The sequence below is a fragment of the Schistocerca nitens genome, chromosome 2 (genome assembly GCF_023898315.1).
Source record: "Schistocerca nitens isolate TAMUIC-IGC-003100 chromosome 2, iqSchNite1.1, whole genome shotgun sequence".
Classification (NCBI taxonomy): domain Eukaryota; kingdom Metazoa; phylum Arthropoda; class Insecta; order Orthoptera; family Acrididae; genus Schistocerca; species Schistocerca nitens.
In genome coordinates this window covers 980,510,772-980,531,129 of record NC_064615.1, presented here as the reverse complement: position 1 = coordinate 980,531,129, position 20,358 = coordinate 980,510,772, and the positions used below count along the sequence as shown (strand labels likewise).

The following is a 20,358-nucleotide window of genomic DNA, read 5'->3' as shown; positions in this document are numbered from 1 at the left end:
ATTCACTACAATACATGATGCAAGCTGTGTGTACGTTTCATTTTAGTGTGTTGATGTTGACCATGGTGAACAACAAATTTGTGGAATACACTGACATGATGTTATTGTACGGTGAAGCTAGGCGCAATGGGAGGGCTGCTTGTCAGTTGGAAGAGTTTTCCACACTGCCAGACACCTTTGCACTTGCTCTTTGCTAAGATGCCAGTGAACCTTGGAGACGGGTACACTGACCACCAGCAGGGCTGACTATGGTGCTCCTAGGCAGCATTGCACAACCGAGTTTGAAGAGGCTGTACTCGATGCAGTGGAAGAGGATGCAATGATGAGTATCAGAAACATACCTGGTAGACTGAATGTTGATTGCCAAACCGTCTATTGTGTTCTGCATGAGCAGCAGCTACACCCATACCAACCCCCAGAAGGCATATGCAATGCAGCCACAGGATTTTACATCATGAGCCCACTTCTGCAGGTAGTTCTTTCAACAATGTGCGGACAAGTCTGGCTTCCGGCAGCAGATCCTTTTCATGGATGAAGCCGAGTTCACTAGGAAAGGTGTTTACAAGTCCCATAACTGTCATTTGTGGACTCATGAAAACATACATGCTGCGGCCCTTTATGAGTTTCAGGAACGATAAGGTCTGGACATTTGGACAGGGCTCTTTGATGGATGTGCGATTGGGCCACACCTTCCTCCACCATACCTCAAGGGTGCCATGTACTTGGAATTCACCAATGTGCCTATCCATGAATGGCAACACATGTGGTTCCAGCATGCTGACGCACCACCTCATTTTCTACGTATGGTCCAAGATCATCTGGATTAACAGTTTGGGCAACATTGGATAGGTTGTGACTATTACCTATGGTGTCACATGAAATCCTTCAGTTACGAGGCCACTGTTAGGTCCAATGAAGACCTACTGACATCGGTTATGGCTGTGGGGGATGCTGAAGAACCAGGGACTGATGATTGTGTGTACCAGAACATGGTATGAAGGTACTCTATCTGTGCTGATGTTGGTGTTCATCACATCGACCCCTACTTGTAAGTGGACCCAGACAACAAGCAGGAGTCAAAGAGTATCGTGTGTTGAGGTATTTTGCAGTTAGTGGGAAAACTGGACAAGAGTTCCTACTCTAAAGACGGTTGTCTTGGTCTCCACTACATATCCCAAAAGTCTATAAAGGGAATTTAATTACATGCTTTATAAGAAGGAAGAAATGTTTGCATGTGAAAATTATAAAAGCATAGCAAATGGCTCATTAGATGTTTTCTGGAGTGCTGGATGACAGGATAAAAAGTGTGCAGAAGATACCCTCAGAGAATATCAATGTGATTTCTGGCCAAATACAGGCACAGGCATAAGCTGTTTGTTATTAGACAAATAATAGAAAATTTTTATGAATATGACAAACTTCTGTCAGTTCACAAGGGAATGTAGATGCTGTTGCAGCTGTCCAGCAGATGTCTCTGCACCATATAGGTAATCATTGTTCGCAACAACAACAGTCCATGTCACAACAGCAACAGCCTTGTGCTCTGCTACCTTCATGCCATACTGTTTCATTTCACACGAATGGACCATATGTCCCAGGTGCTGAGCAGTGTGTTATAGGTACCATAAGAAAGGCCATATTGCTTCTGTATATAACTCCTTTCCAAACCTAAGTGAGGATGTAACAAACATGGGTGTGATGAATGTATCAGCAGTTATGGTGTCTCAAAGCAAGTTATACACTGAAGTGTGTGTGTGTTTAAAAAAACCTTTGAGGATGCAAGTGGATAAAGGTGCAGCGGCAATGTTGGTGAATTCTCAAACTTATGTGGATTTGGGTGCGCCCCCTCTAATTCCATTGTCACACAGGCTGGTGAGTAATAGCAAACAACAGATTCACATCCTTGGACAGTTTTCTGCACCTATGACTTACAAGGCTATGGTTCATTCATTAACGTTCCTAGTTGTGGGGCCTTGCCACAGTGGTAACACTAGTTCCCATTAGATCACCAAGTTAAGCACTGTCGGGCTGGGTTATCACTTGGACGGGTGACAATCCAGTCTGCCAAGTGCTGTTGGCATGCAGGGTGCACTCAGCCCTTGTGAGAGAAACTGAGGAGCTACTTGACTGAGAAGTAGCGATCAGCTCTCGTAATCTTACATACAGCCGGGAGGGTGATGTGTTGACCACATGCCCCTCCATACCTGCTTCCAGTGACACATGTGGGCTGAGGATGACATGGCAGCCAGTTGGTACCGTTGGGCCTTCATGACCTGTTCAGACGGAGTTTAGGTTTTTTAGTTCTGAACAATGCTTACACTGATAATCTGTTTGGTTTGGATGCTTTTAAACTGATGAAGTGCATTTGATCTCTGAACAAGTTCAATATCAAGGGTTAGATGCTCTCTGTGCCAAATTTTTATCTCTATTTTCTCCAGGACTGGGTTGTGCAAAAGAATCAGGCTCATATTATGATGACACAGTCTGCCCACCCTTGTTTTTTCCGGGCCTGCCCAGTACAAGTAACTTTACAGGACCATGTAAAAGCAGAATATTATTTGACCTGTTTCTTCCAGTGAATAGTGAAAACCATTGGTGATATTCAAACAAGCTACAGGTAAATTACATCTCTGCAGTGATTTTAAAAAACCTATTAATGCACAGCCGATCATTGATACCTATCCTTTGCCACACTCTGAAGAGCTGTAAGCCAAATTAATTCGGGGCCATTATTTTTCAAAGATTGTCTTGGAAGAGGCATATTTACAGCTGCCGCTCAATGAGGAATCTACATGCCTTCTAGTTATCAATAGCCCATTCGGGCTTTATCAATACCAGCATACGCCTTTTGGTGTGGCAAGCACACCATCTATTTTTTAATGCTTTTTAGAGTGACTCACTGCATCTGTCCCAGACAGCATCAACTATATAGATGATGTAGTAGTGTCTGGTGCCTCTACAGAGGAACATTTGCAGAACCTTCGTGCTCTGTTTTTCATTTTACAATATTCTGTGCAATTTGAATAAGCCAGTTTTTTCAACCATCCATTATTTATTTGGGTTTCAAAGTGACACGTGCTGGCATTAAACCACTGTGCCAGCATATTGATGCTATTGTTGCATTGCCATAACCCATGTCCATCAAGGACTTGCAGGCATTTTTAGGCAAAAATGTGTACTATCACAAACTCATACTAGACACTGCTACTGTTGCACAACCACTCCATGCAATATTACGTAAAGAGATTCCTTTCCACTGGTTCAAGACTTGTGACTTGTTGAAATCAAAGCTGCAGTTGGCCCCTTGTTAGGTCACTTTTCAGCCAGTTCAGCACCTGGTGTTTGCAATGGATGCGTCTCATTTGGTCTTGGTGATGCCCTTGCTCATAAGTATGTGGACAGATCTGAATGCGCTATTGCATATGCCTTTAAATCCTTAAATTCCGTGCAACAGCGTTATTCTCAGATAGAAAAAGAGGCTTTGGCAATTGTTTATGTTCTAAAAAAATTACGTTTTTCTATATGGGTCCCAGTTTCACCTGACCACAGACCACAAATCACTTATTAGCCCTTTTACATCCTTGCCATACAAAGCTGCACATTGCTTACAATGGTGGCTCTTGATACAATGACGAGATACATTTTCTATCTATGGCATAACACGCCAATGTTGATGCCTTATTGTGTTTGCCAACTGTCCAGATTCAGCATCTGATAAAGTAGAATTACTTTGTTTTAATTTAGTTGTGGAAGCTCAATAAGATGTTGATGGTTTTTCTATTACCAGCACAAAACTGCAGCCATGGTAGCCGTCAATCCTGTTCTACATAACGTTGTTTCTTCTGTGCAACATCTCTGGGTTGTGTTTCTGATCCTTTGCGTAATTATTTTGCATTACAAACTTATCTTTCTGTTTGGAATGGAGTACTGCTGTTAGCTACGGAGGGCATCGCTCCCCAGGTTGTAGTCTTGTTCGCCCTTCAGCATGAGGTTATGCGTTCATTACATGTGGACCACTGGGGTGTGTCATGTACAGAAGTGCTAACATGCAGTCATGTCTTTTGGCCAGGCACTGATGGGGAAATAGCGCGAGTTGTTGCAGTGTGCCACTCATCAGACAGTACACCGTGCTTCTTTGTCACAGTGGCCATATCCATCTTGTGAATGAATTCATGTAGATTTTGTGGAAACTTTATTGAATTTATACCTGTTTATTGTAACTGATGCTCATTCTAGGTTTCTGTATGTGATGTGTTATCTGCCTACTTCTGTGGTGGCAACAAACTCAGCTTTGTAAAAAATTTTACAATGGAAGGTCTTCTGCAGACAACGGCACCCAGTTCATATCTCAGGAATTTGAATATTTTTGTACAAAATGTGATGTTTGCCACATCATGGTTCCTCTTTCCACCTTCAATTGAACAGGGAAGCAGAATGAATAGTACGAACATTTAAGACTCAGATGAAAAAATACATTTTGGATGTCACCAGAAGTACCTCTTGACTGATCCCTCACTTCTTGCAGGTTCCCATCTGTTGGCAATAAAGAGTCTGGCAGAGTTATTGCACAGTCATCGACCCCAGAATCTGCTACATATGCTTGGGCTGACGCCAGGCTACCTCTGGCACTAGCGCCACAATGCTGTTTGGGCTCACGGGTTTGGCCACTGGCCGAAACAGACACCAATGGTGACAGAGTATATGTGGTCGACGCCTCTGCTTTATACGCATGGCTGAGAGGAGGGTGTTGCAACACTTTGACCAGCTACGTGGCCGGCTGTGCTTTGGGCACGCCTCCGCTGCCCTCACGTACTCTGTCTGCTTGGCCATCACCTACATCGCAGCTGGTGCCCTTGTCTTCTCCGCCGCCACTCCCAACACTTTCACAACTGCCTCCTCTGCTGTGGATGCCTCCTTCAGCTGTCGTGGGCCATGGTGGGAGCCCGATTCCTATGCTGTTGCAGTCGTCGCCTCCACCACTGTCCCCTACATCACAGATGGTGCCACCTGTTCTGCCCCCTTTTCCGCAACATCCTTCCTTGGGGTTGGACTTGGACATGGAAATGGAAGCTGTGTCAGTGTCGCCTGTCCTACCATATAGCCCATCACAGGGGGTGGGCACCAAACCTGTCCGCACTCTCGCCACTAACGACCCTACACTCCGGAGGCAGCGAGTCACATGACTTAACAACCTACATAGACCACAGAAGAAGTGGACGTGAGCACTGTGCTCACTTCTTCAAAATGGAAGAGGAGTGCTGTAACTACCAATTTAGTGTGTGCGCCGCTTCATAGTTCCCATACGAAGTTTTTGCTTGACTCAGCCACTAAAGGCCACCCAGCCTATTAATGTGACAGCAGTTGTGTGCGCAGCCTGCTGTGCCCTTTTTGGAACTAATGACCCTATAGGCCAGAGTGCAAGGTTTCGTCGGCCATTTGTGTCTAATTGTATTATACCTTGTCTTTGATGTGTGCGTACTGATCGAACAATAAATTAGTGTTATTGGTTTAAAACACAATCTAAACAGGGTAAGGTACTATATTACACCTGTAATGAGAAAAATGAATATGGATATAATTAGGAGAAATTTCTTATGACATATTTATGAGAGTGAAGTGAGTTAAGTGGGGAAGCAATTTGTACATTTGTAAGAAACTGATTTTACGTAAATATTAATGTCATAAATACAAATTTACCTTTAATTTTAACCCACTAACAAGTGACTTTTTTCAAATTTTGCTTCACAAATAGTTTTTTTAATTAATGAAAAACATTCTATAATACATGACATTACATATAAACACATAAAGAAAGTGTTTAAAGCTCACAAAATAAATCATCTGTAATAAAATCCAGAGTATAATCATGCACTGGACTTCGACTAAAATATCTTGAAACTTAAAGTAATTTTTTCGTTTCTGTGTGGAATTGAAGTTGAGCATGTATTTCACAAGGGTTTCCTGTGAACAGAAGTCTTTGAGAAGCTGGGTGAAGTACAAACGACATATTTCTCATACCACTGTGAGCACTTGTCAGTCAGTGACAAACTGTCATCACTTTATCTCTAATGAAGTAGCATTGCATTCTTCTTCACTTTCTGAGCTGCTAAATTCAATATCAAACTCAGCATCACTACAGTCATCCTTTTTGAAAGCACTGCCTAAACAACCAAATAGAACAGAAGCAGAAAATGCATGCTTTGTAGTCAAGTATCCAGAGCTGCTCACAGTAAACACTGTATCTAATGGTAACCACCTCAACCAAAACACGATAGCCAGGCTACAAAAGTAGAACTGGATGCTCTCCAAAGGCCAAACACTTAACTACCAGCTCTGAAACGGATATAAGTGAGGTTTTACTTTTTCTTAGGTCTGGTTTTAAGTTGCCTGAGTATACTAGGGATTTTATGTTACAGTGTTAATTTCATTTTAGTTTTAAGCATCTATTCATAAGTAACCCTCTACTTCCAGTTTAAAACAAGATTTTCATGCAAGAGAGAATAAAAATTTCTTTTCATAAACAAAGATCCCAATAAACTCTTCTGTTACGCTAAAAAATACTATAATGTAGACAGAAAAAATATGTGATCACCAGGAGGAAATACATACTTTCTAAGAAAAAAATAAATAATTCACTATGAAGGTGGTCCATCTATGGCTCTTATGCAAGCACTTACTTGGCTTTGCATCGATTGACAGTGTTGTTGGATATCTTCCTGAAGGATACTGTGCCAGACTCTGTCCAATTGGCATGTTAGATTGTAAAAGGCCCAAGCCGGTTGGAGGGTCCTGCCCACAATGCTTCAAATGTTCTCATTTGGGGAGAGATTTGGTGATCTTGCTGTCCAAGGTAGGGTTTGGCAAGCATGACGACAAGCAGTAGAAACTCTTGCACTGTGTGGGCTGGCATTATCTTGCTGAAATGTAAGCCCAGGATGGCTTGCCACGAAAGGAAACAAAACAGGATGTAGAATATTGTTAATGTACTGCTGTGCTGCAAAGGTGCTGTGGATGACAATCAAAGGGAGCGTGCTATGAAAAGAAATGGCACCACTGACCATCACTTCAGGTTGTCAGACCATATGGCTGGTGACAGTCAGGTTGGTATCCCACAGCTGTCAAGGGCGTCCCCAGACACTTCTTCACTGGTCATTGGGGCTCAGTTCAAAGCAAGATTCATCACTGAATACAATTCTCCTCCAGTCAATGAGATTCCAGGCCAAAGACATGTCTGGAGACACCTTGGACAGCGGTGGGATACCAACCTGAGTGTCACCAGCCATACGGCCTTACAACCGGAAGTGATGGTACGGGGTGCCATTTCATTTTGTAGCATGACCCCTTTGGTTGTCATCTGCAGCACCCTTACAGCACAGCAGTACATCAATGGTATTCTATGCCTCATTTTGTTACCCTTCAATGGTAAGCCATCCTGGGCTTACATTTCAGCAAGATAACGTCCTTCCACACACTGCAAGAGTTTCTACTGCTCGTCCTCATGCTTTCCAAATCCTACCTTGGCCAGCAAGGTTGCTGGTTCTCCCCAACTGAGAATGTCTGGAGCACCATGGGCAGGGCCCTCCAACCATCTCAGGATTTTTACAATCTGATGCACCAACTGCACAGAGTTTGGCACAATATCCCTCAGGAGGGCAAGTCTATCAACAAACGCCAAGCTAAATAACTGCTTGTATAAGTGCCAGAGGTGGACCAACACATTTCTGACACTCTTTCTCTTGAATAAATCATCCAAATTTTCTGAAATTTTAATCAATTGTTCATCTGCACATGTACATCACATTTCCAATTCCTGTCCCATTCAGATAATGCCTTCATGGTGTGTCTTATTTTTGTATTAGAGCATAAAAACCATATCGAAATCTGCAAGTTTTCAGAGATAGCGGCTCCTCCTCCTGGCAGGAGGTCTGAAGTGAAAGAAGGGGTGAAGAAAAGGACTTACAAGGTTTAGACAATAAGAAAAGTTATGGAAAAGTCACCCAGAAACTTGGGTAAAGGAGACTTACTGGACGGGATGAGAATGAAATACTAACTGTTGGTGCCTAACCTGGATGAGATTTGAAATCATGAGAACTAGAAGGTGGAAGATAGGGTAATAATCAAGACAAAGATTACTGAAAATACATCATGCAAGAGTCAATATGAGTGGAAAGCAAAGTGAGTTTTATATGGATGGTGAGGTGGGTAGGGAAAAGTAGACAGGTTGGAAAATAAAACATATAGAAAAGTAAAATGGAGTGAAGAAGAAGAACAGTTACCCAAAAGAAATGCTGAGACCACAGAAATTAATGTAAATTTAGGCCAGGTGGGTAATGAGAACTAAGCACATGTTGTAACACCAGTTCCCACCAGCAGAGTTCTGAGAGACTGGTATCAGGAGGGAGAATCCAGATAGCACATGTGGTGAAACAGGCACCATGGTCACAACTGTCATGCTGTAGAGTGTGCTGAGCAACAGGATTTTGTGTGTCACCAGCATAGACCATCTATCTATGCCCATTCATCTTGACTGATAACTGGTGGGCATAATCCATATCACTTCAGGCAGGGGGGTTACCTTCATAGTCTCAGATGTTATTGAATTTAGCATATATTAAAATTCAGGAGTAAGTAAGAAACACATATTTTTCTGTTTTCTCCAAAAACAAATTCCTGCCTTAAGATACAGGCCTCCAAAGATGACACTGCTAACATCATTTTGAAGATGCGAATTTCACAAAAATTTTTAAAATCTGTATCTCTGTAACAGTTCTAGATATTTTGTTATAGTTTTTTTTGCTTGAAAGATAATTGCTTTATGATTACAATGGTATCCTCTGTCTGGACGTATCTGTCAAAGTTCATTTACTGTTGCCTTTTGACTTTTTTTTATAATTTACAGAAATTTTTTTTTTCATAAGTGCCAATCCTGTAAAGTTAGATTTTTTTCTGTTGATTAGTATCATGTAATACTATATTCTCTGCAAAGGAGAGCTTCCACTTTTAAGTTGGACAGGTTTTATTTTGAAAAATCATTTTTTTAACTTTCGAGGGTAATGTATGTCTTCACTGTAGTTGTTTTTTACTAATTTCTTTGTTACATTGTTTATTTTTACTGTCTTTGTTGCAGTTATTTCGTATCACTTTCTATGTTGCAGTTATATCTTTTCACTTTCATTGTTGCAGATATTTCTTACACCTTGTTGTAGCTTTGTGTCTGTTTCTTTGTCATGGTTGTTCGTTGCAGGTTTCTGTATTGTAGTTGCTCAGTGCTAATTTGTTTACTGAAGAGGCTTCCAAGAAATCTGAGACCATCCAGTGAGTTCTGTGCTTTCATGACAAATTTGCCTGTTGACACAGCTGCAGTGTGTTTTGTGAAAAAGACTGTCTGAAATGTCTTCTGACTGGGGTCACAGGAGAGTGAAGTGTTCTGACTATTTGCATATCCATGAAGGAGTGATATATAAGACAAACAAAAAAACAGACTTTGTTCAGGTTGGGAACACGTGTTCTCATTTGAAGATTCTGTTTCAAAGTGAAGATGTTTCCAGTGACAACTTTTTGTGTTCTAAATGTTTTGACAGAATAACAACAATGATAGTATCTGAACAATGTGAAGCCTCCCATGGTGCAGATGATGCAGATTTTGCATCAATAGAGGAAGAATTAAATACCCTGAATCAGTCAACTACAGAAGTAGGTGTTAGTCCTGTTAAGAAACCAGGGTCAGTGAAGTCGAGTCATAAGCTCTATGCAACAACAAAGCACAGAGAAATTACTAAAGCTATGGATGAATACACTACAGTAAAACTGACCACACTCTTCAAAGTAGAAATTCCATCTTCAAGAGAAAATGAACCAAAGCACTCCTGTACCTCTTGCCAGGAATTTTTCACAAATATCAATTCAGCTGTTGAATATTGTGCATCCTACAGTGAAAAGGTGCAAGTTTTAACAATTATTTGAGAGACATTTTCAAAGAAAACAATTTTGAACCACATCCCATCAGTATCAAAGTACATGGTATACAAATCAAGAAATGTGAGGTCTGTAAAAGGAGTCTTTGGCAGACAAGATCCCTACTATGGTCATCCTGTAGAAGCAGCTCAAGTTCAAATAGTGCAGTCATTTTATCTGGAAGATAAATGGGACTGTTCTCACCGTAATGCCAAGAAAAAAGACACTGTAATAGTTGAAGGTCAAAAAGTTGTGAAAGTGAAGAGGTACATGACTCGCAGCATTAAAGAAACTTTTGCAGTTTATAAGAGCAGCTATACAACTTCACATATTGGAAGATCAAAATTGTATGCACTACGACCTAAGTGGGTAGTTCCACACCCACCTAGAGATGTCTGTTTAGAGGTGTACTGTGCGAATTTTGAACTTTGTGTGGTAACTTTGAAGAACTTACTGGAGCATGTGACATATGACACCTTGTTTGGGCGTCTGAAGTCATTAGTAGTCTGTGACGTAAAGCGAGAGACTTGTTTGTTTCAAGAATGTGATGACTGCCCTGGAAAGGGAGGACTGGAAGACATAGCAGATAAGTCTGCAGAAATTACATATGTGACATGCGAGGAAAATAAACTAATTAAGAAAACTGTTGCCTTTGACAGTTTCATTGATCAACTTGGTAAATGGCCAGTGAAAGCAGTAACACACCAGCATCTGAAGAAATTGCAACAACACATTGCAGAAGTGAAAGGGTGTGTACAGGCTGAAGAACTATGTTTAGTGCCTGGTTTCAATTTTTATGGGCGTGACATATTTTCAAAACAAGACCATAAGTGTTGCAGTTATAAGTGATGACACAGGACATGACTCAGTACATGCTTTGCTAGCAATGCGCACAATTCTTCAACTGGAAACAAGGGCAGAGAAGATCATCATTATTTCTGATGGTGCTCCTAGTCAGTTTAAAAATTGTTAACAGCTGTTTGAATTGAGTAAGTCACTTGTGCCAACTGACGGGATATACAGTGCTACTGGTCACAAAAAGGGGCCTTGTGATGGTGTAGGAGGCCTGCTGAAGCACCATGCTACAAAACATAATCTTTCCAGACCAAATACAGCTGTGATTAAGGATTTTACGAGAGTTGTGAAATCTTACACATCCACATTCTCCATTCTTTTGTCCAAAGAGGAAATTGAAGAATTCCACGAGCAGAAAAAAGAAGAATGGTCCAAACAAACTACTTCTGTGAAAGGAACTCAGAACACACATTTTTGGACTCAAAGTGATGGGCGAACTCATACTGCACACACTTTACAGAGCAAGAAGAAGAAATTTCGTTCATTCAGCCAACAGATCAGAAACAGCAGGATACTACTCAGATTCACAACCTGAGAAGCGATATGTTTGTGGCATGTGTGTATGACTGTGACTCGTGGGTTGCAGAGGTTATGGACACCAGTTATGAGTTAAACAAAATTGTAGTGAACTTTATGCTATCACATGGATCAGCTGCTGGATATAGGTTTTGAGCTGAAGGACAGCAACAATGCCATCAGTGCTCACTTCCTGTTCACAATGTTTTGAAGATTGTAAGTGGTCCAGTTCCTATTGGTTCAACAGGAAGGCATCACCCTATATCATAGGAAGATACTGAAGCAATGGAACACATTTTTAATTGACTGACTAGCTAATTTCAGTACAAAACAGAGTGCACAGAAGTTGTATAAATCGAAACCTTGAAGTCTTTGGATCTTACACATACATTTTGGAACCATTTAAAATGCTTGAAAAATGAGTGCCTTACTCATCTTTCAAAACTAAAATTATGTTAAATAAAGCTAGGTTTTGATTTTTATGAGCCTGTTATGTGATAATGTGGTAATAAAACAGGTTTTATGTATGGCACAAATTTCAATTGTTCATAAAACCTGTTCAACCTAAAAGTGGAAGCTCTCCTTTTCACGGAATGTAGAACTATATGGTACTAATCAACAGAAAAAAATCAAAATTTTATGGATTGGCATTTTTTTTTAAAAAAATGAATTTTTTCCATAAATTATAAAAAGAGTTCAGAACGCTATAGTAAAAGAACTTTGACAGGTAAATTCAAATGGAGGATTTCTTTGTAATCATTGAGCAATTATCTTTCCAATTAAAAAAAACAAAAATTCACATCTGCAAAATGGTATGCACAGTGTCATATTTGGAAGGCTGTATCTCAGAGTAGAAATTTTTTTGAAGAAAATAAAAACATACGTGTTCCTTACTTAGTCCTTCATTGTAACATACGAAAAATTCAATAATGTCCGAGGCTATGAAGGTATTATTTGTTCCTAGTCTGCCTGAATTGATAAGGACTATGCTGGTGGTAGTCATGCCAATGTAGACGGTCAAACAGTATTTATAGTATAGTATAGTTTGTACATGACGTGTCATTCCATAGGTGGCTCTCCCTTTGATAGTTTGTTTTGCCAGTTACAGGGCTGTTATAGGTGGGGCAGGAAGGTGCCGTTTGGTAAGTCTTACAGAGGGGATGGTCACAGGAATAGTAGTCAAACGGTAGGAAAATAAGTGCAAGAAGTAGCATAGAGTTTCACCAGGATGCTGCAAGGATTGGGGGGATGAAAAGCTATTCTAGATGTGATGGACAGAATGTCAAGACAGATTGGACCTCATTTCAGGGCCTGAGTTTCTCCTTTCAGAATACATATAATGCCTTATCGACGTAGCTGATTAATATATTCAGAACCAGGATAGTACAAGAGGTGTACTTCCTAGTTGTTTTTTGGAGGGATTAGCAGTACCAGGATTGGATGAGACGGCCCGAGAAATCTGCTTTTGAGCTAGGCTGGTTAGATAACTATTTACAATGAAGGCTGAAGTAAGAGTGGTGATGTATCACTGTAAAGAGTCTGCATCTGAACAGATATGTTTGCCTTGAATGCCGAAGCTGTAGGGGAAGGAATGCTTGACACGAAAAGGATGGAACCTGTCAAAACGTAAGTACAGTTATTTGTATGTGATTCAATGTGAACAGCAGTGTGTAGCCGACCCTCGATGAAGATGAGGTCAACATCAAGGAAAGTGGTGCAAGATTCAGAATAGGACCCCATGAAGGTTAATTGGAAGAATGTATTTAGAGATTCCAAAAAATTCAACATTTAAGCCTCATCATCAGACCATATGTCACAGATGTCACATGTCTAAACCAAATCAGAGACTGAAGGCTTACAGATCCCAGGAAAAAAATGTGTGTATGGCACTGTTGGCAAGGTATCTCCTTCTGGGTAATTTAACTGCCTGTTGCAAGTCTTTTTTATTTGATGCCACATTAGCTACTTGTATGTTGATGATGATGAAATGATGATGATGACACACATACCCAGTCCTGAGTCGAGAAAATCCCTGACCCAGCGGGGAACTGTATGTGGAGCACCATGATCGAGAGTCAGCAGTGTTAACCACAAGACCAAGAGCTGCTGACACATCCCACAAAAGACCCCTACAAGTGAACCACGAACAGGTTGTATAAGAAGGAACCATACTGGTTTCCAATGCCATACCCCTGGTGTGTTCACATGACTGCCCTTCAAAGGTAAAGTAGTATAAAGCTGATTAATGTGAGCAAGAAGGATGTCACCGGTTTGCAATCGGGTGAGTGCTGGTAGAGGTAATGTCCAGCAGCTGACCATGTACATGGGGAATGCTTATGTAGAGGGAGAAGATGATGATGTTTGGTTTGTGGGGCGCTCAACTGCTCGGTCATCAGCACCCATACAAAGTTCCAATTTTTACACAGTCCAATTTTTGCACAGTCCAATCTAGCCACCATCATGAATTATTATGATGGTGGGGAAGAAATGATGATGCCAAAACAAACATCCAGTGCCCAGGCAGAGAAAATCCCTAACCTGGCCGGGAATCGAACCCGGGACCCCGCGATCCAGAGGCAGCAACGCTAGCCACTAGACTATAAGCTGTGGACTAGAGGGAGGTGGTATTGAGCAAGGAGTGTGGGGTGGGAGTTGGATGGGCACATACTTGAGACGATCTAGGAAATGGTTGGTGACTTTAATATTAGAGAGGACCTTTGCAGATGCTGATCGACCAAGGCAGAGGTACGTTTAATACGCGCCTTGAAGATAGCAACTATGGGATGACAGGGTGATTGGGTTTGTGGATCTTAGGAAGAAGGTAAAAGGTGGAAGTATGTGGTTTGGGTGTGTAAGAAGTTCTGTTGATTGAGATGTTATTCCTTGTGAGGGGCCTGAGGTTTTAAGGAGGGACTGTGGGTCAGACTGTACCACAACATTGCAATTTTGATTGCTGAGGCTATATGTAGCATGTCAGAAAGCTAACGTAGACCCTCACTTGCATACTCCTATCAGTCAAGTAACAAAGTGGTAGATCCCTTGTCTGTTGTGAGGATAATGATGGAGGCAACTGTTTTTAGGGAACAAAACACCTGAAATTCTACAGCAGACAGCTTAGAGACCTGAAAAAGAATGGTGAAGCAATGCTGAATGTTTGGAATCCTTGGAAAGGTTGTAAGGAATGATTCTGAGATAGTGGTGGTGGATCAAGTTGGGAAAGTGGTCTGAACTGTTCAAGGCAGCATTCAACATCAGTTTTGCTGTGGGAAATGTTTTGAGACTGGGTTGTAAAGTGGTACTTTGAGTTGACATTATGAGTGAGGATGGTAGGTTCTTAACCAAAGCAGCATGATTAAATGCAGATTTAAGTCTGAAAATGAGACCCTTGGATAAAAGAGATAATTCAGGAGGGGAGAGAGCCTTAGGTGAGATGCTGAAAACATTGCACTGTTGTGGTTGGTTCTTGGGACCCTGAGCTGCCATTCTTGGGGAGACAGTGCTGAAAAGGTGGGGGGGTGTGGCATGTTAAGAAGGTTGTCAAAGCCCTCCAAGTTTGTTTTTCATTAAAAAATTATGTAATTTTGCCAGTCTTCACTTTGATGTGCATAAATAGTGTAGCCATAGTAGTTACTATCAATATCCTTTTAGAGTCCACAAGTTAAATACATATAAACCATCTGATCTATCACTCCTCTGTCATATTCAGTTCTAAGAGACGCTCCCTTTAATGGACCAGAAATGGTACCTTTATCTTACATGATTGAGAGGCAAGCAATTTCGGTAATGCTATTTAAAATAATAAAAAGAATGGAGACATTAAGCTCAAATAGACATCAGTGCATGTCACACTACAGGAATCTAATAGTGGAAAGTTCAGGTTAATCATTATGGATGCACTGCATTCTAATCCAAACCATTCATGTGAAGCTGCATCTAAGACTTTCAAGCATGAATGATGTGCTGATGTAAAAATGCTCCACATTCTAGAACAGTAATGGCGAACACATGTCTACCTTCTACACCATGGTTCTGCCAAATTGCAGTGTGCTGTATGATTTGGAAACTATTACTAAAAAAATTTCTTAGGTGTGAAAACTAGGTGATCATCTCATACAGTATGTGCATCTGAACAGTGATTAAAAATGAGAATAGTGTCTCAAGATATAATTTTGTTTAAAATCACATATTAATTTTTCTGTGCACTTCTCAACCATTTTAGGTGTCAAATGTAAATGAAGTGTACTAAATTTGTTCAAAGGCTTGCAGAAAAGAAGAACACAACTGACAGACAAAAATGTAGAGCTGTGGCAGTTTCTTGAGGTATAAATAGATTAAATGGCAAACAGCAACAACAATTTTAAGATTTCATTTTGCTGGATAATGTAGAAACAATGCTGGTTTCCCCTTTATTCTTACAGCAGCTCAAAATCATTGAAATGTGTGAATGTTATACATTTTCCAGAACTATGAAAGTATTTATACTGTAAAAAAATTTGTTAGACAGCTGGAGACAGAGAAAAAGATAGATAGATAGATAGATAGACACACACACACACACACACACACACACACACACACACACACACACACACACACAGAGAGAGAGAGAGAGAGAGAGAGAGAGAGAGAGAGAGAGAGATAAGAGATAACAGAGGATTATTGTAAGTAGTGGATAACATTTAACAATTTTAAGAATAATGATACAACCTGCCTGAGGCCATGGTACATACACAGCCAGAAAAGCAGCAATGCACACAGGAAACTAGCCTGTAGAACAGCATCCAGCATTCCTGGTAACCAGGAATTGACTAAGAATGTCATAGGAAAAATGGGATCTGAAAAAATAAAAATGAATACTTTCAGATATTTAAATATGAACTCTATGCTATTACAACAAAATAGAAAGCTATTTAGGATAATAACTGGACAGGAATTGATAACATAATAAAAAATAAATAAAAAACAACAATGTTTGCAAAGTATCAAGACAATAAAAAAATTTTGTAAACTGCATTTGAGAATAATTTACTACACCAACAGGTTTCTACTGTTTTAGTAAATTTCTCTCCTTCCATTTGTGCCCCAGTTTATCTCTATATCTATAAAGTTTCTTCCATCACTCATAGCCTCTCTTCCCACATCTTTATTTTGCAGGTGAAATGTTACCTGAAACTGTTTTTCCTATTTTCTGTTTATTACAGCAGATATTATATTTATAGCAAAAAGAAATTATCAGGAAATCAGTTGGTAATTTTTATGTAGAACACGGACAAGTGTTTTAACAACTAAAATAATGGCAACAGGAAAAATAAACCTCTAGAGGAAATTGAAATGCACATAGTTTAAGTACCTAATTTAGTTTATAATTAACTTAACAACAGTAATTATTTTACATATACTGCTAGATTCTGGCATTTGACAGAGTTAGTCACTTACTTATGATATCCATTCTTATGGACATAAATATATCTTGCCTGCTTCCTGATGTCATCTACCTATTTTTCATATGGTTATCAGCTAGACATGGCTGGGCATGTGAGCTGCCCATGGGCACTGTGGGCATGTGTATTGCTTTTATGCAACATCTCGTCACTTAAGGCTTTGTATATCAATTACTAGGTTGTAAAAGAGATTCCCCCCCCTACACAGTGTAACCCCACACAGCGAGCATAATTCGTTCCAGAATCTAAACATAGTGCAAAACACCTATTAAGCAAATCAGTTTACCCCGTATAAATCAATGTAAAATGCAAAATGTGTTCCGTGCAGAAAGAGTACTAGAAGTTTTATCTTATTCATGCCATTTATTCAAGAAAATTATACATACAGTATTATGTACTTTATTATTGACAGTACGTAAGTAATGTTTCTGACAATGCTTCAACACTTGACAAAAACGCAAAACAGCATTATCGCCAAATACATTTGTAGGAAGGATAGCCACTGCTTTATTGGGGTGATGTTTTTCTTTGTACAATGCAACTGATAGCCATGCTTTCAGCGTTTCTCTTGTTGCACAACAAGACTGCTGCTTTGCTATTATTGCTGCCTCCTCCTCCTCCTGTGAAGAACTCCTCTCCACAACTTCCTGCTGTGAAACACACTGCAACTCCATAAGTTCTTCAGTGGTCATTTCTTGGCTGTGATCTCCTCCCACAAGCTCATCGCCATCACTGTTATCAAACTCTAGTCTCATACTCTTGGCCAAAGACACTCATTGACTACAGGCTCCACAGGTGCAGACTCAAATGACTCAAGAGTCACATTCAACAATGCACTCCGACCAAAGCTTCTTCCAAGTTCTCTTGGTAACCCCTTCCCAAGCCTTTCTGATCATCTTGGTGCAGCCAATGGTGTTGAAGTGACATTTCCAAAACTCTCTGAGAGTGAGATTGATAGCTACAGTCACCTCAAAGCAATGCTCAAACAACACTTTAGTGTATACCTTCTTAAAGTTAGAAATAATCTGCTAGTCCATAGGCTTGAGTAATGGAGTGGTGTTGGAAGGCACAATTGGATCTTGATGAATTGAAATTCTTCAAGGAGGCAGTCTTGTAGGCCTGGAGAATGGTCAGGAGCATTGTTCGGAACGAACGAGATGTGGAGTGGCAGATTCATGTCAAGCAAACATTTTTTCACTGACTGATCATTGATCAAATTACAAAAAAAGATTGTGTGTCATCCAAGCCTTGTTGTTGGACTTCTACATCACATTTAACCTGCTCTTCTGGTCTTTGCACTTCTTGAAGGCTCATGGAGTTTCTGAATGGTCAACAAGCAGCAGTTTAGTTTTCAAAACGCCACTTGCATTGGCACAAAATAGCAGTGTGAGATGGTCTTTCATTGGCTTGTGCCCGGGCAATGCATTCTCCTCTGCTGTCATATACGGGTATGCTTTGGCATCTATTTCCAGAATAGACCCATCTCATCATGATTAAAAACCTGTTGTGGCAGATAACCCTCAAAATCTAAAAGCATCTTGAAGTTGCTGATAAAGTTCACTGCTGCCTTTGTGTCGAAGATGGCTGCCTCACTGTGCCTCACAATGCTGTGGATGCTGGATCTTCTCTTAAACTTTTCGATCCACCCACAGCTTCCCTTAAACACCTCTTTGGCCTCTGATGGTCCTAGTGTATTCTTAATGAGGTTGGTGAAAATCATTCTCACCTTCTCACAAGTGATGTTCTGGTTAATAGTGTCGCCTTGCAATTGCTTTTCATTTATCCATATAAGGGGCAACCTTTCAACATCATCCAGAATATGAAACCATTGTTTTGATACTCTTGTCACTCCCTTTGGAGCATGTATCTCCTTAATCTTGCCCTTGTTCTTGAGGACAGTGCAAATAGTTGATGAAGGTCGATTGTATGTGTGTGCTAAATCAGTAAAGCTCACATCATGTTTGCGTTTTTCGTTTTTTTTCCCCTTATGGTCATCATCTTATGACTTTATAATTGGGAACATTTCTATGAAGGTTATTAAAATTTGAACATAAAAAAACTGTGAGAACACAAGTTTAGAAAAATGATTGATCAAAAGCTGCTCTAAGATGGTAGCAGAAAGGGTGCTAAACCCAGACTGCAGTATGTACTAAAGATATTGTCCATATGCTCTTGCTGGCAATGAAAGGTGTTCATATTCTTGAATGTTTCCCCTACCATGCACAAACGGCTGGTAGTGTCACACTAAATCGTCATCACGCTTTATGTGAAACTTTGCTCATTAAGTGAGTAATTTTTTTAACATTTGTTTTGTTCATTATGTGAACTGTGTGTTCTGGGAGGCACTCGTTAAGTGAGGTTCCACTGTATTTCACAGTGAATGAAATTTTACTTTTGATTTTTTTCCCCCTCTGCAACCAGCTTATAGTTCAATGTTCCACTTTCTTTTGAGCACAAATGTATTCTTGCAATACACTAGCAAACAACAGAAAATTAGTTGACTATCTGCACTCTGACAGAGTGACAGAGAAGGAAATAAAGGATAACCTTTTCACTGTGTAATGCCCTAATGAAATTCCAAATTGTTGTTCAGTTCAGGTGAGAAAGGGGGAAGAAAATGAAATACTGCTCGCATTAACAGCACAGATGTAAAGTAATAAGCAAAGAACACATCCTTCTTTAATTAAACCTCTACTAACTTAATACATGCCATATTAATGAGAGGTATTATGTTTGGAGCTGGCTTACTACTTAAGGAAAAGAAAGCAACATCTCCTTGTATCACTCTACTTTTGCCTTTAAATGTTTTATCACTTGCATCTCGATGTTTGAAATGTTATTGTTCATCAAGTGCATTGCTCCCATGTGTTAAACGCCAGTAGGACTACTCAGAAGATTTGATTTCATTAATTTCAACAACTGTGGAAACTGTTCTCGGAGGAAGTTCTTGTAAAACATTTCAATGTTTCCTGCAGTGTGTAACTTGTCCATGAGCACACGATTACACTGAAAATCAGTTAACTTCAACTGAATTCAGGAGTCACACTTTCAACGTCCATTGTATAAAGAGTTGCAAAAAACCACTGACATCAAGTTCAAACTGGTCTGAGTCACTAAAATTACAATCAAGGTTTTGTAACAAACTCATCAAAATGTTCACTCAATGTCTGTTTTTCAAGATTAATTTCATTTCAAGATTAATTTCATTTATAATTAGTGCAACTTTATAATTATTATTTATAATTAGTGCAACTTTTGAAAAGTGCACAAATGATCTTTCTGAAAGTTGTTTTACCCACAACAGTAATTTTCTTTTAAAACTCAAAGCTAATATCAAAAACATCAGTAATTAGTTTATGTGTACCATGCAAAGTTGTACCTGCAACATTCAGTTGCTTTGTAAGGACATCTAGAAAAGCAAACTTTAATATCCACTGCAGATGATCAAACTCTTTTACTGGCATTCTTTTTATGTCCATGAACAATCCTATGTCTTTACGCAAGTTGGGAAAAAATATTCTAAAACTGCATCTGGACACAACCATTGTACTCATACGGCACATCACTATAATCACACCCCAGCTTGCCAGGA

General features: G+C 40.0%; 1 protein-coding gene across 2 annotated transcripts in view; it reads right to left on the bottom strand.

Moving 5' to 3' along the window:
- LOC126234751 (transmembrane protein 181) overlaps window positions 1-20,358 on the bottom strand; it is a 236,396-nt gene that overhangs the window by 22,728 nt on the left and 193,310 nt on the right. For both annotated transcript variants that reach the window (XM_049943498.1, XM_049943499.1), the window contains one exon: window positions 16,033-16,160. In XM_049943498.1, the coding sequence (XP_049799455.1) occupies window positions 16,033-16,160 (128 nt within the window). The remainder of the gene's footprint in view (window positions 1-16,032; window positions 16,161-20,358) is intronic.